The following is a 19,455-nucleotide window of genomic DNA, read 5'->3' on the forward strand; positions in this document are numbered from 1 at the left end:
AGTCTAACACTCTAACTACACCACCATACTGGCTCTCTTTTAAACCTCTTTATATTGTATAAATTTTTATTGGTGGCCGATACATTTTGTTTTGTGTTTGTTGTCAATCGCCTTGAGTTCTCTTGGACGAGGAGTGACGGGTAAATATTGCAAAATAATTATAATATAGATTAAAATGTGAGCTAACGAATCTCAAGTTCAAATCTTGCTTAACTTTGGGCTTTCTAGAAGACTTGTAGAGATCTTCTGAGGGGTCTGCTCTATGCCCAACCAGAATCTCTCTCTCTCTCTCTCTCTCTCTGTGTGTGTGTGTGTGTGTGTGTGTGTGTATAATGGGTATAAGTGCTGGACTAGGATCTGCAAGAACCAGGTTCAAATCTTCACTTAGCCATGAAGCTTACTGGGGGATTTTGGACCAGTCACTATCTCTCAGCCTAACCTACCTCACAGGGCTGTTGCGAGGATAAAAATGGGCTGCGATTGATTTGTTACCTCAGGATAAAAATTGTTTGAATAAATAAATAAATACATAAATAAGGCTTGACGGGCATATGGGACAGGGCCTTCTCAGCAGTGACACCCAGTCTCTGGAATTTCCTTTTCAGTTTTTCAGGTGCCAGGATTCCTCCCATTCTGTTTCAAGGTGGATAATTAAGGGCATCCTTCTCTACCAGGCTTTTTAAAAACAATGATTGAGTTTTCTGTTCCCCAACTGCTTCTTATTTTTCCTAGCTTCCTAAAATCCTTAATTTTAAACTTGTTAGTTTTGATAACCTCTTAATTATGACAGCTGATTTATGCATAATCTCATTAAAGCGTTGGCACAATATCTTCTTATATAGAAAGAAATGTAGGATGTCATCACGCTCTGCAGTTTGTGTGCCCGGCAACCCTAACTCCATATAAGGCAGCTGATGATGTGCCCATTGAAAAGGGACCTTCTGAACACAAAGCGGGCACTATTCCACTGAGTCATGTGATTCCCAGCACATGTTCACCTTGCTAGCTTTCTGGGAAATGCTAGCCAGAATCAAGAATGGTCAGCAACGTTCAGAATACCTGTATCTATAGTAGGAAACCAGCATTCGCTCTCGCACCTCCCCTTCAATTTTCTGATCGATGACGAGCAACATGACGCCATACAGATAAAGGGCTTCACACTACAGTGCAGGGGGAAAAAAAATAACAATATTGTGCTCATTGACATCAATAGTTTCAAAGGCCAAAAACAGTGCTGCCTAGTAGATCCAATTCATTCATTATTAGTAAATTGCCTAGGTGATTCCACAGCCTGGCAGAGCCAGTAAATCACTTCACCTGAATTAGCATGATAATCCAATCTCTTTCTCTCCTTGTTTTTGCCCAGGCAAGTCTGCACAGAACTGCAGAACAGGCGAGTCTATTATTGCACAGAAGCCGGAGCGCTTACCAGCAGCTGTTTGCCATCCTCATTCAGCAGTACCGTTTCTATGGTTTGCTGGATGTAAATTCCTTCATTGAGGTCATCCAGATATCTAGGAACAGCATAAGAATCAAGAATAAGGTTCAGTCGTTAATGGCTTACCAGCTGCAACGGATCTCCTTCTGAACACCAGTTGTAGGAAATCACAAAAAGGGAGCGTGCATCTGGTTGGCCACTGTGAGAACAGAGTAGCCTTTGGCCTGTCCCACCAGGGCCATTCTTAGGTAAGGTTGTCTAGCCCTAAGAATAAGGAGTCTTGCGAAGACGCAAGATCTACCCACTCTGGAAGAATGGCAGATGAAGTTGATTGACTGTATGGGACTGGCAGAAATGACCGGCACAATCCGCGACCAGGGAGAAGAGTCGGCAGAAGAAGATTGGAAGAAATTTAAGGACTATTTACAGAAATACTGCAAAATTAATGAACTCTGAAAGATGCTGGATTGAACTTATGTGGTCTCTAGCTGTTATGATAAAAATAATTGGGATTAATATTGTTTAAGTTAAAAAATTTAAAAAGTAGATTGGAAAATAAGGTGTTAGTTAAAAGGAATGTTAAGAGATTAGGATTTGCTGGATTAACAATTTGAACTAGAAAACAAGAAGGGGAGGTATGAGGAAGTCAAAAACATGTCATTGAAAAACTGTTATTGAAATTGATTTGTTTTTAATACTTTTCTTTTTCTTTTGTTGTGTTTTGTATAAAATTGGAAAATTCAATAAATATCTATAAAAAAAAAGAATACGGAGTCTCGCTGGGAGATGTCTCACGACAGCTAGGACAGAATGGTTTCTATAGCTGGGTCAAGCAGCGTATCAGAAGATGGATAGCAAGCTTGAAGCTGAGGAATACATTCACAACCTGCCATGGTGAGGTGAACTCAACCTGCATTTCCTTCAGCTTTTGTGATATATTTGTACAAACAGCCCCTTTAAGGACCAGTCGGCTTCCTTACTGGAGATGGGACTACTCAGTGTCAAGAGTAGGGAGCAGGGTCTTAAGACCTCCTACCTCACCAAAATTTTTTATCTCTTGTAATACTTTCGGGAGTGGATCTGTTGATTCTTCCACAGATATCACCACGTTGTCTGCAAATGCTTTTAAATTTATATTGTCCCTGTCCCACTCTTTAATATCTTGATTACATCTTATTCTTTGAGCCAATACTTCTAAAAACTATTATAAACAACGAAGGTGACAACGGGCAGCCTTGTCTTGTTCCTTCGGTTATTTTACAGTTCTCAGTCAGGACGTTATTTAGTACAGTGGTACCTCGGGTTAAGTACTTAATATGTTCTGGAGGTCCGTACTTAACCTGAAACTGTTCTTAACCTGAGGCACCACTTTAGCTAATGGGGCCTCCTGCTGCCGCCGCGCTATTTCTGTTCTCATCCTGAAGCAAAGTTCTTATCCTGAAGCACTATTTCTGGGTTAGCGGAGTGTGTAACCTGAAGCGTATGTAACCCGAGGTACCACTGTATCAACTTAGCTGAATGGTCAGTATATATATTGCTTTGACACCTTGTATTAAAAGTGTCTCCACAACTCATGTATTCTAAAACTTTAAACATAAAATCCCAGGAGACATTATAAAAGGAATGCAACCAGGGCTATCGTTATGTCAAGTCAGGCAACGATCCCAAGTTCAGGGCATGTTTTGCATGTCTGCATGCACAAACACAGCATTCCAGACACCAGCCCATTTGCTTTGCCCTGTAGAAATCAATGGGCACCATTTTGAACAAAGCCCACCACAGAATGCAAGCACATTTTTTGGCGAAGCCTTGCTGATGCCACCAGTATATGCAAAAAAAGCTAAGGTTCACAGCCATTGTCTCTTATTAACATTTAAAGGTAAAGGTAAAGGGGACCCCTGACCATGAGGTCCAGTCGTGGCCGACTCTGGGGTTGCGGCGCTCATCTCGCTTTATTGGCCGAGGGAGCCGGCGTACAGCTTCTGGGTCATGTGGCCAGCATGACTAAGCCACTTCTGGCAAACCAGAGCAGCGCACGGAAACGCCGTTTACCTTCCCGCCGGAGCGGTACCTATTTATCTACTTGCACTTTGATGTGCTTTCGATGTGCTCACCCCGTCACGGGGATTCGAACCGCCGACCTTCTGATTGGCAAGCCCTAGGCTCTGTGGTTTAACCCACAGTGCTACCCGTGTCCCTTAACATTAACATTAACATTAAGCGGTGTCTAAACCCACCTCTTCAGTAACTTGCACAGGGCTTACGGTCCACTGACATTGTCTTTAGAGACTATGCCCAAAATACCATCAACTTCTGAAATAAGATTGGAAGCACCAAGCAGCAGGGTCTTTTCAGTTGTGGGCCCCAACTCTCCCATCTACATCCCTCTTAGCCTTTTCAAAAGCATTTGAAAATGTCTCCTCAGCTGTTAATGTAATGCTGATGCCTCTTCCCTTTAAAAAAAACCTGTGCCATTGTGCATTGTCTGTTTTGAATTAACTGCTACAAATGATTCTCGGCGTTGCTTCCAACGCTATAATTCTATGATTCTATAATCTAATTTTCTTGTGACTTTATATTGCCTGTTGCTCAGGCCACACAAGCTGAAAAAGTAAGAAAAAAAAAAAAGAACCAAAGTTGAAGGGGGAAGAGATCACAGGTTTTGGAGCCAGCAATTACGCACCTGTTTAAGTCAACGATATATTTATGAACGCTTTGGAAAGCCAGATAGAATCTCGTCAAGATTTCTATGTTGTTCTCGCGAAATTCGTCGTCTAGATCCTGGAGGTCAGGTTTGGCTTCCAACTTCCCTTCCCATAGCTCAGGTCCCTGCAATGAAGAAACAATCATTTTGACGAAATATGGCATAAAGAAAGGACCATCTTATTATTTGCCAAATATCAATGTGTAAAAAGGTAAAGGGACCCTTGACCATTAGGTCCAGTCATGACCGACTCTGGGGTTGCGGCGCTCTTCTCACTTTATTGGCCGAGGGAGCCGGCGTACAGCTTCCAGGTCATGTGGCCAGCATGACTACGCTGCTTCTTCGCACGGAAACGCTGTTTACCTTCCCACCAGAGTGGTACCTATTTATCTACTTGCAATGGCGTGCTTTTGAACTGCTAGGTTGGCAGGAGCAGGGACCGAGCAATGGGAGCTCACCCCGTCGTGGGGATTTGAACCGCCGACCTTCTGATCAGCAAGTCCTAGGCTCTGTGGTTTAACCCACAGCGATAAGTCTTATTATGAATGCTTCACCAGAAGGTCCCAGGGCAGGTTACGGCAATAAAAACACAACATTCAAAACAAATTAGAATCACAACAAAGGTGGGTGCTAAAAAATACTTCGGTGTCGAAAGCCAGGTTTAAAAGATGCATCATCGGCATATGAGGAAAGTTGCATAACTGAAGGTACCAGATACAGCTCTATAGGGAGGGAATCCAACAAGTTAGGGTTGTCAAAAGAAAATGCCCTCTCCTGGGAGAGTCTATAGGAAAGGAGGCAGTTGTTCAGATCTTTGGGGCCTACATAATTCAGTTTTAATCAATTTAAAGAACAGAAAGGAGAGTTTAAATAAGGCTTCAGTGAAGCAAAATTTCATAATAATAATAAATTTTATTTATACCCCGGGCTCAGGGCGGCTAACACCAGTAAAATTACAATAAAAACATAATGGGAGGTGGAACCAATTTAAAATACAGGTTAAAATACAATTTAAAATGCAGCCTCATTTTAAAAGTAGCCCCTAGATCAAAACCATAAGGGGAGGGAAACATAAGGGTCAGACTGAGTCCAAACCAAAGGCCAGGTGGAACAGCTCTGTCTTGCAGGCCCTGTGGAAAGATGTCAAGTCCCGCAGGGCCCTAGGCTCTTGTGACAGCGTTCTACCAAGACAGGGCCAGTACTGAAAAGGCCCTGGCCCTAGTTGAGACCAATCTAACCACCCTGTGACTTGGGACCTCCAAAGTGTTGTTATTTGTGGACCTTAAGGTCCCCTGGCAGGGCATACCAGGAGAAGCGGTCCCGTAGGTATGTGGGTCCTAGGCCACATAGGGCTTTAAAGGTCAAAACCAGCACCTTAAACCTGACCCTGTACTCTACCGGGAGCCAGTGCAGTTGGTAAAGCACTGGATGAATGTGCTCCCACGGCAAGGACCCCGTAAGGAGCCTCGCTGCAGCATTCTTCACCCGCTGGAGTTTCTGGGTCAGCTTCAAGGGCAGCCCTGCAATAATCAAGCCTGGAGGTGACCGTCGCATGGATCACTGTTGCTAGATCAGGGCGAGAAAGGTATTTCTTACCTTGAAATAGCTGAAATCAAATATAATATCGCCATATTTCTGCTGATCAGCCTTGTTTCTGAGTCGGAAAACACCCGGAACGAACTCGGAGAGTCTCAACAGTTCAGCAATGATAGCGTTTCCACAAGAGACAATTCTGAGAATGGCCTGCCCGCAGTGATTATTTTCCGCTAGGAAGTCCACCATGGCGAAGAATAGTATGATTCTTCCAAAAGTATCTTTTCAACCCAAGTTTGTACTTTCACTCTTTTAAGTTATCTGAAGGAAGATGCATTGCTGAGAGCTCCATTAATGTACCTGAAAAACATCAACCACCGAACATATTTGACATTGCATATTCATCATTTCTCACTTTATGATGTGTTCCCATTCCGCTACCCAACACATTTTTTTTAATTACAAGCCTGCTCTTAAAATATGTTTTTCTCAATACCCTGGAATAGGGTTTCACAGCATAAACAAAACACCTATTTCTTAAGTCAGATGAGCAACAGCAGCACACTCTTCTCTGAAAAATAAGTTGAGGACACCTGTTTAAAATGAAATGCGGCCCATTGGATAAAACAGGTAAAGAACTGGCAGCTCACAAGTTGTTGTTAGCGGTCCTCCCCCAACATTTTTTGTCCTTTAAAAAACTGCTGTGTTAAGAATATCTCTTTAGAAGTGGGTTATAAATATGTTCTATAGTAAATTTTATCCAGCAGGGCTTAGGACGGAAAAGAGGGAGAATAAATACGTTGGCATTGTTAGCCTTTTACAAGAACTATATTTGATAAAAGATTGATTTCTAGGTGCCATTTTGAAGCTCTTCCTCTTCCTTTGCTTTTCACAACAGCATTTCCAAGCTTTATTTCAGGAGGGTAAAACATGGACCCACAGTTATACTCACAAGGAAAACGAAAAAGAAAAAAAAGTGTTTTCAAGTTGCAAGAAACAATCGAAACAGCAGCAGCAATATACATATATAACACACATATAACACACACACACATTGCATGCACGCACATAATTTCTCCTGCTCTGGAGGACAGGACTCGAACCCATGGCTACAAATTACAAGAAAGAAGATTCTGACTAAATATCAGGAAGAACTTTCTGACAGTAAGAGCTATTTGAAAATGGAAAGTGCTGCTTTTGACCCATAAAGCCCTAAACGGCTCGGGATTGCAATACCTCAAGATCTGCCTCTCCTCATATAAACTGACCTGGACCCTGCAACCATTCTCTGAGGCCTTTCTTTGTGGGCCTCCTCCACGAGAGGTCCAGAGAGCGGCAACATGAGAAAGGGCCTTTTCTGCAGTGGCTCCCTACTTCTGAGATGCTCTCCTCAGGGAGGTTTGCCTGCTGCCTTCATCTGAAGGCAGCCCTGTTTAGGAAGTGTTTAAGGTCTAACCTTTTGCCGTGTTTTCACTATTCTGCTGGGAGCCGCCCAGAGCGGCAGGCTCAACCCAGTCAGATGGGCGGCATACAAATAATAAAATTATTATTTTTCATAATTTTAATAAGAGATCCGGAGGGTGGCAACACGAGAACAGGCCTTCTCTGCAGTGGCTCCCCATCTGTGGAATGCTCTCCCCAGGGAAGTCTTCATTGAAAGACCTACATTGACTCCCATGACGTTTCAGAGCACAATTCAAAGTGTTGGTGCTGACCTTTAAAGCCCTAAACGGCCTCGGGACAGTATACCTGAAGGAGCGTCTCCACCCCCATTGTTCTGCCCGGACACTGAGGTCCAGCGCCGAGGGCCTTCTGGCAGTTCCCTCCCTGAAAGAAGTGAGGTTACAGGGAATGAGGCAGAGGGCCTTCTCGGTAGTGGCACCTGTCCTGTGGAACGCCCTCCCAAAGAGAACAACTACCAGACTTTTAGAAGACATCTGAAGGCAGCCCTGTTTAGGGAAGCTTTTAATGTTTGATGCATTACTGTATTTTAATATCTTGTTGGAAGCTGCCCAGAGTGGCTGGGGAAGCCCAGCCAGATGGGCGGGGTATAAATAATAAATTATTATTATTACGACGACTATTATTATTACACACCTTTAGGAGCCAGGCAAAAACATTCCTTTTGAACTAGGGCTTTGGTTGATTTGATTGACACCCTATCCCTTTTTAAAATATGGGTTTTGTGAAGGAGGGAGGTTTATTGGGTGGTTGTTTTTATTTTGATCCTATATTTTGTGGTTTTATATTTTGATTTTGTTCTGTGAGCCATCCTGAGACCACCGGGTTATAGGGTGGTATATAAATTCAATAAATAATAACAGTGCTTTCCCCCCACCTAAAAAAATGTTTAGGGGTACTCTCATTTTCCCACTCATATTGAAATACTGCCCCTCAATGAGGCCAAACTTAGATTCACCACATGTTTAGGGGTACACGTACCCCTGCGTACCCCCAGAAAAAAGCATTGAATAATAATAATAATAATAATAATAATAATAATAATCTTTAGGCGCCCGGCAAAAACGTTCCTCTTCAACCAGGCCTCTCCTAACACTGCATGCATTTTATAAAAAGGCAGAACAGCCATACCACCTATTCCATGATTCTATAGCCTATTTTATGTGTTGGTTTGTTTTTGGAGGGACGCGGGTGGCGCTGTGGGTTAAACCACAGAGCCTAGGACTTGCCGATCAGAAGGTTGGCGGTTTGAATCCCCGTGACGGGGTGAGCTCCCGTTGCTCGGTCCTTGCTCCTGCCAACCTAGCAGTTTAAAAGCACATCAAAGTGCAAGTAGATAAATAGGTACCGCTCCAGTGGGAAGGCAAACGGCGTTTCCGTGCACTGCTCTGGTTTGCCAGAAGCGGCTTAGTCATGCTGGCCACATGACCTGGAAGCTGTACGCCAGCTCCCTTGGCCAATAAAGCGAGATGAGTGCCGCAACCCCAGAGTCGGCCACGACTGGACCTAATAATGGTCAGGGGTCCCTTTACCTTTACCTTGGGTTACATACGCGGCAGCGGGAGGTCCCATTAGCACCATTAAAGTGGTGCTTCAGGTTAAGAACAGTTTCAGGTTAAGAATGGACCTCCAGAACGAATTAAGTACGTAACCAGAGGCACCACTGTAATAATAATCTTTAGGCTCCGGGCAAAAGCGTTCCCCTTCAACCAGGCCTCTCCTAAACACTGCATGCATTTTATAAAAAGGCAGAACAGCCATACCACCTATTCCATGATTCTATAACCTATTTTGTGTTTGTTTTTGGAAGGGGAGAATTTTGCAAAGCCTGCATTTGCACGGGGCGTCGTTGCCTTTGGTAGAAACTGCCCCCGGGTTTCCTGTTCCAAACACGGGAGCCTTTGCAGCAGAAAGTGAGAGTCGTCGCGGGGGCAGCACCCCTATAATTAGAGCCTCGTTAACCCCCCCCCACGCAAACAACCATTGTTTACCCCCAGGGCCCCCTGCACTTACTCGGCTTGCAGCTGGCGTCTTTGCAAAGGGAGGAAGCGGCGGCTCTCCTTCTTCTTCTGCAGCCCCGTTATTTTGCAGAGCCCAGCAGGTCTTTCGCAAGCAGCAGCAACGACCCGGGTCGACCAGCCCCTGGGGCGGAAAGGGAGAGAGGCTCAGGATCCCGGAAACGCGAGGGGGCAAGGGAAGGAGCTCGCAGCTGCCAAGCGCAGTCGGTGCTGCAAAGCCTTCCTCCCCGCCTCGCATCACATGAGGGTTTCCCGGGTCATGTGAACAGGCGCCGGCTGATGATGAGACGCGCGTTTCCCGCCGCTGCCCCACCTCTCTCCACTCCCACAACCCCGGGGATCCCTGCGCGAGGCAAGCGGGGGGTCGGTCGAGGGCTTCAAAAATAAGAATAAAATAAGAATAGAAAATAGGGATCTTCGCAAGGCAATTGCAAAAAAGGAAAAGGAAAAATAAAAGTGGGAGGAGAATGCATCTTGCCCGCCCCCTCTTTCTCAGGAACTAAGGGGGAGGAGAGAGTCAAGGGAGCGGAGTGGGTGTGTATCTCCAGTCATTTGTTATCGCTCTCTTTTAAAACTTATCAAATAAGGTATAAAGACATTTATTTGTTTTTAAAGTATAAAGAGAGAGGGGTGGGAACGTGCCTTCCAAAAGCACAGAGGTGCTTTTGCGCAGTGCAATTTTTGTTCTATTATTTTTATTGTAGTGATGCTATTCTATGATGTTATATTGTTCTTAGATATGTTGCAAGTGGCTGGGGAAACCCAGGCAAGTGGGCGGGGTATAAATAATAATAAACGTTATTATTATTATTAAGTTCCCTGCCCCGAGGAGCTTGCAGTCCGGCAGTTCTGCTCAGGAGGTGGAGAAGCCGTGGGAGCTGGCCTTCAGGAGTCTTCTTGACCCTTTCCCCCCTATAGATCCTAATTGTGTGGCAACAAGTTGTGGGTGGTAGTTTGAAGGGGCGGGAGGGCGGGGAGGAATTTATTTATTTGTTGTTTTGTCGGCCTGCTTTATAAACGACGACTTTTCCACAAGTTTCCATGTGCTCATGTTTGTTGCTGCTTTGCTGCTTGGATTCTAGACCCTTGGAATCACAGTTCTGAGTTTAGGCCCTGAAGGCAGGATTAAATCTATGGTGGTTTTGTTTTGTTGCTGTTTTTGCTTTACAGAGATTCTCCTTTTATGTATTTATTGGGGAAGCTGGCCTTTTTACAATACTTCTAACTGCGTGTAATCAGCACTGTGGAAATTTATGTTATATATATATATATATATATATATACACACACACACACACATACACACACACACACACACACCAAAATGATTTTTAGAACTGTGCAGCCTGAGCACAGTTAAGAAAAAGAGGTGAAATCGGCCTCCTTAAGAAAAAGAGGTCAGAATAATAGGCCAATATTTATGTGGACTGTCCACAAATCAAGATTGCTTCTTTAGGTTCTCAGATTTTAACCTAGCTCAAGGTTGTCATCTGAACTAACCAGATCAATCGCATTTTTATTTTTCAGTCCATGAAAAATACGATTTGAGAGCCCTCTTGCCTCAAAATGGCAATTAGACATAGCGTTTTGGCGACTGCAACCTTGGTTTAAGAAGCCATTTGGCCCCTAAACTTCAAATGTTGAGGATAGTGCAGTATAAAATTATTATTTTTTAATTTGTGGAATACGGATAGGTATTCAAGGTCGTGGGCTATTCTTCTACACAGTTCTGCACGACGTATTGTTGTGAACAGGGATTTTCGACTGACAAATAGGAAAGATGGGGAAAGGGAGAGGTTTCTTTGTGTTGCGGAAGAGATGAGAGTTTGTTTCAAATTAGAATGACTATAAATGAGATCGACTAGGCGGCCCTGCCTTCCGAGAGACGGGAAAATGTGCGCATGAATGTGCATTGCACAGTGGCACAGTGTCAGAAATGTAAAAACATACATTATATTTTTTCAGGAAACACTTCCACGATGTCTGGGCGCTCTGTGGTCTCCTACAGCGCTGTGGATGCCTGCCTTTCATCTCTGAAAACCTGCCAGTCCAACATAAGTGCCGGAATGGACATTGCTACAACAGTTGCTCTGGACCTTGTGGAAAGTAAAAGTGAGTTGTGGGTTTGTTTTGTGTTTTTGGAGTGGCTATTATTTGTGCTGTTGCTTTATTTTCTTTAAAGAAGAAAGCCAGGTGGGTGGGGTATAAATAATAAAATTATTAGTATTATTATTATATTCCACCTTGGTCAGACTAAATCTGGAATACTGTGTCCAATTCTGGGCACCACAATTTAAGAAGGATGTTGACAATCTATAACATGTGCACAGGAGGGCGACCAAGATGGTCAAAGGTCTGGAAACTAAGCCTTATGAGGAGCGGTTGAAGGAGCTGTTTAGCCTGGAAAAGAGGAGACTGAGAGGAGATAAGAAAGCCATCTTCAAATATCTGAAGGGGTGTCATAGGAAAGATGGGCAAGCTTGTTTTCTTCTCCGCTGGAAGTTAGGACTCAGACCAGTGGCTTCAAGTTGCAGGAAAGGAATGTGGCGATCACACAGGGTTCCCGGACGTTTCACCGTCTATTGCTCCCTGTGCCACCACTTTATTTCTCGCTGCCACCACCCAGGCCCTACCTGGTACAATACTGAGTCCAGTCAGGGTTAAATTGAAAAACACTTTTGTTATTTATTGCAGTTTAACAAGCGTGTGGTTTCATAAACTGTATTGGTCAATTACATTCATGGGGTGCCTATCCAGTCCTATAACTTCCGCTACCTGCTCTCACTCACTAAACCACCTCTCAGATATTTACTTGTCTTCCTAGCTCCTAACTGTTCCTGACTCAGCTTATTTCGCTACACTAACTCACCCTACCCACAGACTCTATCCCAATTCACTCCCACTCCAACCAACCTCCCAACTCCCAACGAACTCTCAGAGCTGGTTTTATAGTCCCTCTGACTCCACCCCCCTGTGTTCTGATTGGGTAACCTGTTTAACTATTTCACCTCCAGCACTCTCATATGTTAACATCACAAGGAGATTCAGACTAAACATTCGAAAAAACTTTCTGACAGTAAGAGCTGTACAGCAATGGAGCAGACTCTCTTTGAAGGATGCGGGTTCTCCTTCCTTGGAGGTCTTTAAGCAGAGGTCGGATAGCCATCTGTCATGGATGCTTTAGCTGAGATTCCTGCATTGCGGTGGGTTGGACTAGATGACCCTTGGGTCCCTTCCAACCCAAAGATTCTATGATTATAAAGCTTTAGTTGAGTGTTAGAATGCAAATGGGGCCCTGGATAAACGTTCAGTGCTTGCAAACAGCAGTAGCTGTTTAGCTTTGTTAAAGTGCACTTCAAAGAAGTCGTAGTGTTCCGTCTTGACACGTAAATTCTCCCCCCTCCATTGTGAATTGCATTTTGAATGACAAATCAGAACCAGACATAAATGTGATCAGACATGTGGTTTCTTTTGTGCTGCAAAATGCAAATTCAGTTCTGATTAAGGCTGGGCGATACCGGGTTTTCAACATTGCGCTATACACCACCAGCTAAACATCACAATATATCATGATGTCTGATAAAAGGATGCAGCTTTGTAGAGGCATTGGTTGGCGTCACAGTTTTCCCCACATTGCGGTTTTTGCATAGCACACATGCAGCATGATTTGCGATATATTGCCAAGTCAAAAATTATGAAAGCAATATCGTGATATGGACTTCAGATCGGTTTTCGACAACATATCGCCCAGCTCAAACACACACCATGATTCATGATATATTGCCAGGTGAAAAAATTATGAAACCGATAATCGTCATATGGACTTCAAACTGGTTTTGGATGATATATCAATATATCGCCCAGCCTTCGTTCTGTTGTAGCTCTCCCTGGTGTTTCTATGTTCAAAATAACTGTTTTTCGCTGGGCATGGGTATTTAAGCTTCTAAGGGTTAGTCATTGTGTAGAAAGATGCCCACTTGCATTGAAAAGTCAAAATGCTGGGTGCACAAAACTGACTGTCACTGTGTGTTCAGATTTGGCTTGTGTTCTTTTGGCTAGCTGTCGGTGGACCCCCAGATGGAGAGGGGAGACTGTCTATGGAGGTTTTGGGGACCTGCCCGGGGGGGGGGGGGGGCGTTGCCAGAGCATGAAAACATCCTACAGTGGTACCTTGGTTCTCAAACATAATCCGTTCCGGAAGTCTGTTCCAAAACCAAAGCGTTCCAAAATCAAGGTGCACTTTCCCATAGAAAGTAATGCAAAATGGATGAATCGGTTCCAGACTTTTAAAAACAACCCTTAAAACAGCAATTTAACATGAATTTTACTAACGAGACCAATGATCCATAAAATGAAAGCAATAAACAATGTACTGCAGTCACATAATCAATCCAGTAGCTGAGCTGGGTTCCACACAGTCACAAAAACAAAACTAAAAGAGCCACAAAAACAAAAACTCAAAATAAATAGCAAAAACAAACAGACCTCAGCGTGACACTCAAAACGGAAGCGTGGGACTCAAATTGGAAGCGTAACACTATTATGGAGCATGTTCGGCTTCCGAAAAAAGTTCACAAAGGAACACTTACTTCCGTGTTTGCAGTGTTTGGGTTCCAAGTTGTTTGAGTACAGAGGCGTTTGAGAACCAAGGTATCACTGTACACAGTTTCTCTAATCTGCATCGTACTGGCACAGTTTGGCTGCCACATAAGCAGAGGGTGGTTTTACAAGAGGGGTTTAGATTAATTCATGGAGGGCAATGCTATCAATGGGCGTTGGTAGAGTTGGCTGGATGTTGACCCCAGGGTGAGAGTTCTTGGGGAACAACAGCAGGAGAGGGATATAATGCTTGTAGGAAACTCGTAGGGTAGCCCAACCTCAAGTTGGGCCTGAATGCATCCCTCCAAGCCTTTTCCCTGGCCATGGACTTTGATTCACATCTTCCTGTTAGGATTCTTGCTCCGTGTCTGCAGTCATGGGATTGTTTTCTATCACATGACGGTGTATGTTTTCATTCCACAGTGTGGGAAGTGACGGAGACAGGATGTTTATCTTACTGTGTTCTGTACTGTGGGACTATTGTCCTTTGTTTCTTTCTCTTTGCTGTCTGATGAGAAGGAGGAAGGAGCTAAGTCAGAAAGCTCTGAGTGTGTTATATGTAAATAAAGTAGATTAGCCAAAATGCTGTGCTTCTGAGTTCTGTTACGCAAACTGCGAACACTCTGCTGTTCCTAAGCGTGCTACTGCCACTTGGTATCAGTCGCTATGATGTTTGGGCTGGAGAAAGCTTTTGAAGCTCTCGAACGACAGACCAGGAGGGAGAGAACATGCCTGTCGGGCGTGTGTCTCTGCCAGGGTCCTACACGCGAGTAGGATGATCCTAACACTTCCTTGAGCATTTTTGCCTGGCTGGAACGTGCCCTTTGACTCTGATAAAGACTTGTGCTTGGCTTATGCTGTGGTCTGGTTGGACGCGGAGAAATGGTGGGAGGAACCAGCTGGGGAGACCCCAAGGGAAGAAGACTGGGCATTGGTGGTGGGACGGCGATGGTCAGAGGTAGAAGATGGGGAAGAGGAGGTGTCAGAAGTTGAAGAGGTCACAGGGCTTCGTGAGCGGGGAGAGTGTGTGGCAGAGAGAAGTCTGGAATCAGAGGCAGAAGCTGAAGCAGGAGAGTGGGAGGAGGGAGGCCAAGAGGCAGAGGTGAGACCGACTGCTGAAAAGTCACAGGGTTTGGTCAGAATCAAGGACAGTCGTAGCTCGGTTTCCGAATGCCTTGGGAGTCGAACGTTCCGGCTCCCGAAAACCAGAAGTGAGTGTTCTGGTTTTCGAACGTTCTTTCGGAAGCCGAACATCTGACAGGGCTTCCGCGGCTTCCGATTGGCTGCAGGAGCTTCCTGCAGCCAATCGGAAGCTGTGTTTTGGAAGTCGAACGGACTTCCAGAACAGATTCTGTTCGACTTCCGAGGTACGACTGTATACACTTTTTAGAGTTCTGCTAAATGAGCCATCATAGGGCAGTGAAAATTAGTCTCCCGTCAGGTGGATTTGATTTAAATCAAATTGATTTAAATCACGGTTTAAATCACGATTTATATCACTAGTCGGTAAGACTTGATTTAAATCCTTTTTTTTAAAACAGAAAGACTCATTCTTGCTGGTATAATATTAATATTTACAACCAGATGAAGCTTTCATTTTTGGAATAATAAATTTTCAGAGTACTTTTTACAGTTATGTAAAAAATGACTGATTTGGTTGTGTTATTAAAAATACACAGACAGATAATTATGAAATTATTGTGAGGTTTAATAAGTTAACTATTTATATTGAGACAACTTTTCTGCTGTACTTTTTATTGGAAGGAGAAAGACAATCATTGCCTTAATAACAATTTGAACAATTTATTTAACTAAAACAATAACATTACAGCATATGTTTCCATGTTTGTTAACTGATGTGGTTAAACACTTTAAAAAAAACAAAAACAAAACTTAGACATGAAAAACTTAAAACAAATCCTTATTTCCTGATGGGATAGCCTTTTGACTATAATGTAACTTAAATAGAAAAGTATCTTTAGAAATATTTTTTTCCTCCAAAAACATTTTATTTTAAAATTCTGATTTAATTTAAAAAAAACTGATTTTTAAAAATAAATTAATGGGGGGAAAAAAGATTTTTATCCGCCCTGGTCTCCCGGGCCTTTTAGACTCTCCTTTCCATGTACTATCTGAAACCAAAGGGGTGGGTTTTGCCCGATGTGACATATTTTGGCATTCCTTTCCACTCATCTACCCCACTAATAATGTGAGTCTGAGAAGAGGGGACCATCTTAGAACAGAAACCACTTTTGAGAGCCTTTTTTGAGTAAAGGACAGGAAAGAAATGCTGCAAATTGATAAATATGAATGGATAATAAAAGTTTCTTTCTTTTTTGCAAATCATCTTTATTGGTTTCTTTTAATTTACGTTCATAGAATCACATTATAACATCTCAGTTCTCCTATGGCTAAACATGTATTTCTAAATAATAATAATAAAGAAAACATAAACAAAAATTTGTGCTTAATCGCTTGATTCGTTCGCATTCCTTTTATACTTGACTTCCCTCCCCTTCTTACTTGGGTCCTATGTTTTACTTATTTGAATGCCTCTCTTAGCATGTCTATGAGTTTGTTTTCCTGTTTTTCCACTATATTTTAGTATTTTTTCTTACAGAAGTTATTCTAAACCAGTCAAAATTTCAATTTCCCTGTGATAGCCTTTCAAATATCATTTGAATATGTTCCAATCTTCTTTAAATTTTTGTTTTGTTTGATCTCTTATCTGCCCAAGTCAACTTGTCCATCTCTGCGTACTCCATTAATTTGGTCAACCAAATTAATAAGAGTCTAATAAAAGTTTCTGTACATTTCGAGGCAAGGTAAAGAAGCTCTGGCGCAGATATTCTTCTTTCTTTAAAATTACTGTAAGCGTTTCTGTGTGTTTTGAGAGGAGGTAAAGAAACTGGAAGAGTGGTAGAGCACTAGAGGGAGCCCTTGCCAAAGTTAATCTCCATGGACATGGAAGAATCCAAGTCACTTTGAAATTTAAAAATTTAAGCAGTGCTTTTTTTCAGGGGGTAGTCGAGGCAGTTATGGGCACCTATTTTTCTAGCGGGGGGGGGGCACTGGATTTAAGCATTTTATTTTAGAACTGTGTGCCCAAGTTAGTAGTTTTCAGTTGAACTGACATGTCGCCTGCTTCTTAATTGATTAATCAACCAGTTTAAATTCAAATGCATTTCCATATTGTCAAAGCCTTAGGTTTTTCATTTAGGTATACGAAGTGTGAGCAAATTTTATTTTTAAGCAAGCAACTCCACTATTTGCTGTTAGTAACAGAGCCTTTCATATTTTCTGTTTCAGACCCTGTTACAATTAGACGCCAGAGAATGAAAACGAACCTAATAGCCCCATTTTAAACTTCCCCCACCCCAAATAAAATAAAGAGTTTTGGTTGTTTAGGGCCGCAAGCCTCACACATTTACAATCCTAGACTTGGAAGGAACTTCTACTGAGTTCAACAGGATTTATTTCCAGGAACATGACTAGAGCGTCACCCTAAATATGTTAATACTGCAGTCTGCTTTGTTTTCCTTTTCCCCATAAGGAACATTATTAAGTTTTGTTTTTAAAAAACCATCTACCGCTTGATTGCGAGAAAGCCTTTAAGCAGTTTACAAAACAGCACGAAGTAAAACGTTAAAGGTCTTGGCAAAAAACAGTTAAAAGCAAGTACAGTGGTACTTTGGGTTAAGAACTTAATTCGTTCCGGAGGTCTGTTCTTAACCTGAAACTGTTCTTAATCTGAGGTACCACTTTAGCTAATGGGGCCTGCTGCTGCTGCCGTGCTGCCACCTTGCGATTTCTGTTCTCATCCTGAAGCAAAGTTCTTAACCTGAGGTACTATTTCTGGGTTAGCAGAGTCTCTAACCTGAAGCATCTGTAACCTGAATTGTGTGTAACCTGAAGCGTCTGTAAACCAAGGTACTACTGTACAATTGAGTCTCCGCTGGGAGAGTGGCTCAGGATTTATAAAATATTGTGGACAATTGGCAGTAAGTCCCACTGTATCCATTGGCTTACTCCCCAGTAAAGTGGTATTTAGGATCCCAGCCTGAGCCAGAGTTGTCCCTGCAGAGGACGTCTACTATGGCAGTTGCATTATTAACATCCCATTTGAAAATGGATTTAAATGTTTGCTTGTTTGGAGTGTGAATGATTCACACTTTTAAGCTGCAGAGGTGCTGATTCAGTCATTTTGGTAAGAGAGTCTACTGTCCAGAAGGAACAGCCAGGATCCGACAACATTTACATAGGAGCCTTAAAGTTGAAGGTAAAGGTACCCCTGACCGTTAGGTCCAGTCGCAGACGACTCTGGGGTTGCAGCGCTCATCTTGCTTTATTGGCCAAGGGAGCCGGCATACAGCTTCCATGTCATGTGGCCATCATGACTAAGCCATTTCTGGCAAACCAGAGCAGCGCACGGAAATGCTGTTTACCTTCCCGTGGAGCGGTATCTGTTTATCTACTTGCACTTTGACGTGCTTTTGAACTGCTAGGTTGGCAGGAGCAGGGACTGAGCAATGGGAGCTCACCCCGTCGCGGGGATTCGAACCGCCGACCTTCTGATCGGCAAGCCCTAGGCTCTGTGGTTTAGATACTTAGCAAGGATTAAAGTTGTGTGTCACAAAAAACGTTTGTTCATTTCCGTGGCAAATATGTTGCACAAGTTCCCCCCCTTTGTTTTAAATAAACCCCTTTCTTTGCTCTTTTTTGGGGGGGTGTTGCTGTTGTCGGGGTGTGTGTGTTGCTATTTAAGATAGTTCGCACCCTTCTGATCTTAGAGAATTTGGAGCAGCCCATGTCCATAAGATACACAATACAGTAATTTACAAAAATAAATTGATTAAGCCGCAGCGATTAAAAAACAATACAATCAGAACTGGCAGCCATTAACAAAATATTTTTTTTAAAACAACAACATCAACAAGCCACAGAATAACACGTGAAAAGCCTATTGAAATAAAAGAAAATGCTTCTGTTAATAATAGCGTGAGGGGGAATGTCAAAAACTGTGTTGCTGGACTCCTTGCTTTGAGTCAACTACGTTCATTGCGTGTCTCTCTGTATCTCTGTGTTGTGTTTGTATATATATTACTTACACACACACACATAAATAATGTATTTACTTTGTGTGAAAATGACTAATTAATAGCGACGACCCACCCTGCCACCACCCCAGTTTCCAAGAGGAAGACAGTCAGCAAGATTTAAGAAGCCGAACCAGCTGGAACAAATTAACCGGCGAAAAAAAGAAAACACAGCTGACGTGTGTGTTCGGTCTGGAGTCAGAGAGATTCCTTTATGTAAATATTACGCCTCTCTAGCCCTCCCTGTGTTAGTCACTGTCCTTTGTGTAAATCCTTCCAGAAGGGGGGGGGCATACCAGGGTCTCTCCCCCCGCCCCACAGCCATGATCTGGTATTTTTAACCGCAGCAGTCTGTGCAAATGTTGATGCCTACTAAACAGACCCAAAGGGAGGAAAACAGTGTTGTGCTTTGAAAATTGTTCCGCCTGCACAAGTGTTTCTGCTTCTTGGAAAGATTGCTACCTGACCCCCATCCCCAGTGTGCTGTTCTTGGGGGTGTCCGAACCCTCCAGAGCGCATTTGTGGGTGGCGCATGGGGGAAGAGGAATTGCGGAAGCCCTGTTGCACAATTATAAAGGACCCCTGACCATTAGGTCCAGTCGTGAC

General features: G+C 43.2%; 2 protein-coding genes across 5 annotated transcripts in view; one reads left to right on the top strand and one right to left on the bottom strand.

Annotated features, from left to right (window-relative positions):
• Positions 1 to 9,403, bottom strand: part of WASHC5 (WASH complex subunit 5) — a 46,098-nt gene extending 36,695 nt beyond the window's left edge. The window contains exons 1-5 of one of the 2 annotated variants that reach the window (XM_083621871.1): positions 9,150 to 9,403; positions 4,668 to 6,035; positions 4,122 to 4,364; positions 1,430 to 1,514; positions 1,060 to 1,160 (exon numbers count right to left, since the gene is read on the bottom strand). In XM_083621871.1, the coding sequence (XP_083477997.1) occupies positions 1,060 to 1,160; positions 1,430 to 1,514; positions 4,122 to 4,306 (371 nt within the window). In that variant the 5' untranslated portion in view covers positions 4,307 to 4,364; positions 4,668 to 6,035; positions 9,150 to 9,403. The remainder of the gene's footprint in view (positions 1 to 1,059; positions 1,161 to 1,429; positions 1,515 to 4,121; positions 4,365 to 4,667; positions 6,036 to 9,149) is intronic. The other variant, XM_083621870.1, reaches the window with a different exon arrangement.
• A 92-nt stretch (positions 9,404 to 9,495) lies between these two features.
• NSMCE2 (NSE2 (MMS21) homolog, SMC5-SMC6 complex SUMO ligase) overlaps positions 9,496 to 19,455 on the top strand; it is a 199,273-nt gene continuing 189,313 nt past the window's right edge. The window contains exons 1-2 of one of the 3 annotated variants that reach the window (XM_083622330.1): positions 9,496 to 9,517; positions 11,120 to 11,266. In XM_083622330.1, coding sequence (XP_083478456.1) covers positions 11,134 to 11,266 — 133 coding nt within the window. In that variant the 5' untranslated portion in view covers positions 9,496 to 9,517; positions 11,120 to 11,133. Of the gene's footprint in view, positions 9,518 to 9,563; positions 9,742 to 11,119; positions 11,267 to 19,455 lie in introns of those variants that run through there. The other 2 variants (XM_083622328.1, XM_083622329.1) reach the window with 2 other exon arrangements.

The sequence above is a fragment of the Podarcis filfolensis genome (genome assembly GCF_964270895.1).
Source record: "Podarcis filfolensis genome assembly, chromosome: 7".
Taxonomy (NCBI): Eukaryota; Metazoa; Chordata; class Lepidosauria; order Squamata; family Lacertidae; genus Podarcis; species Podarcis filfolensis.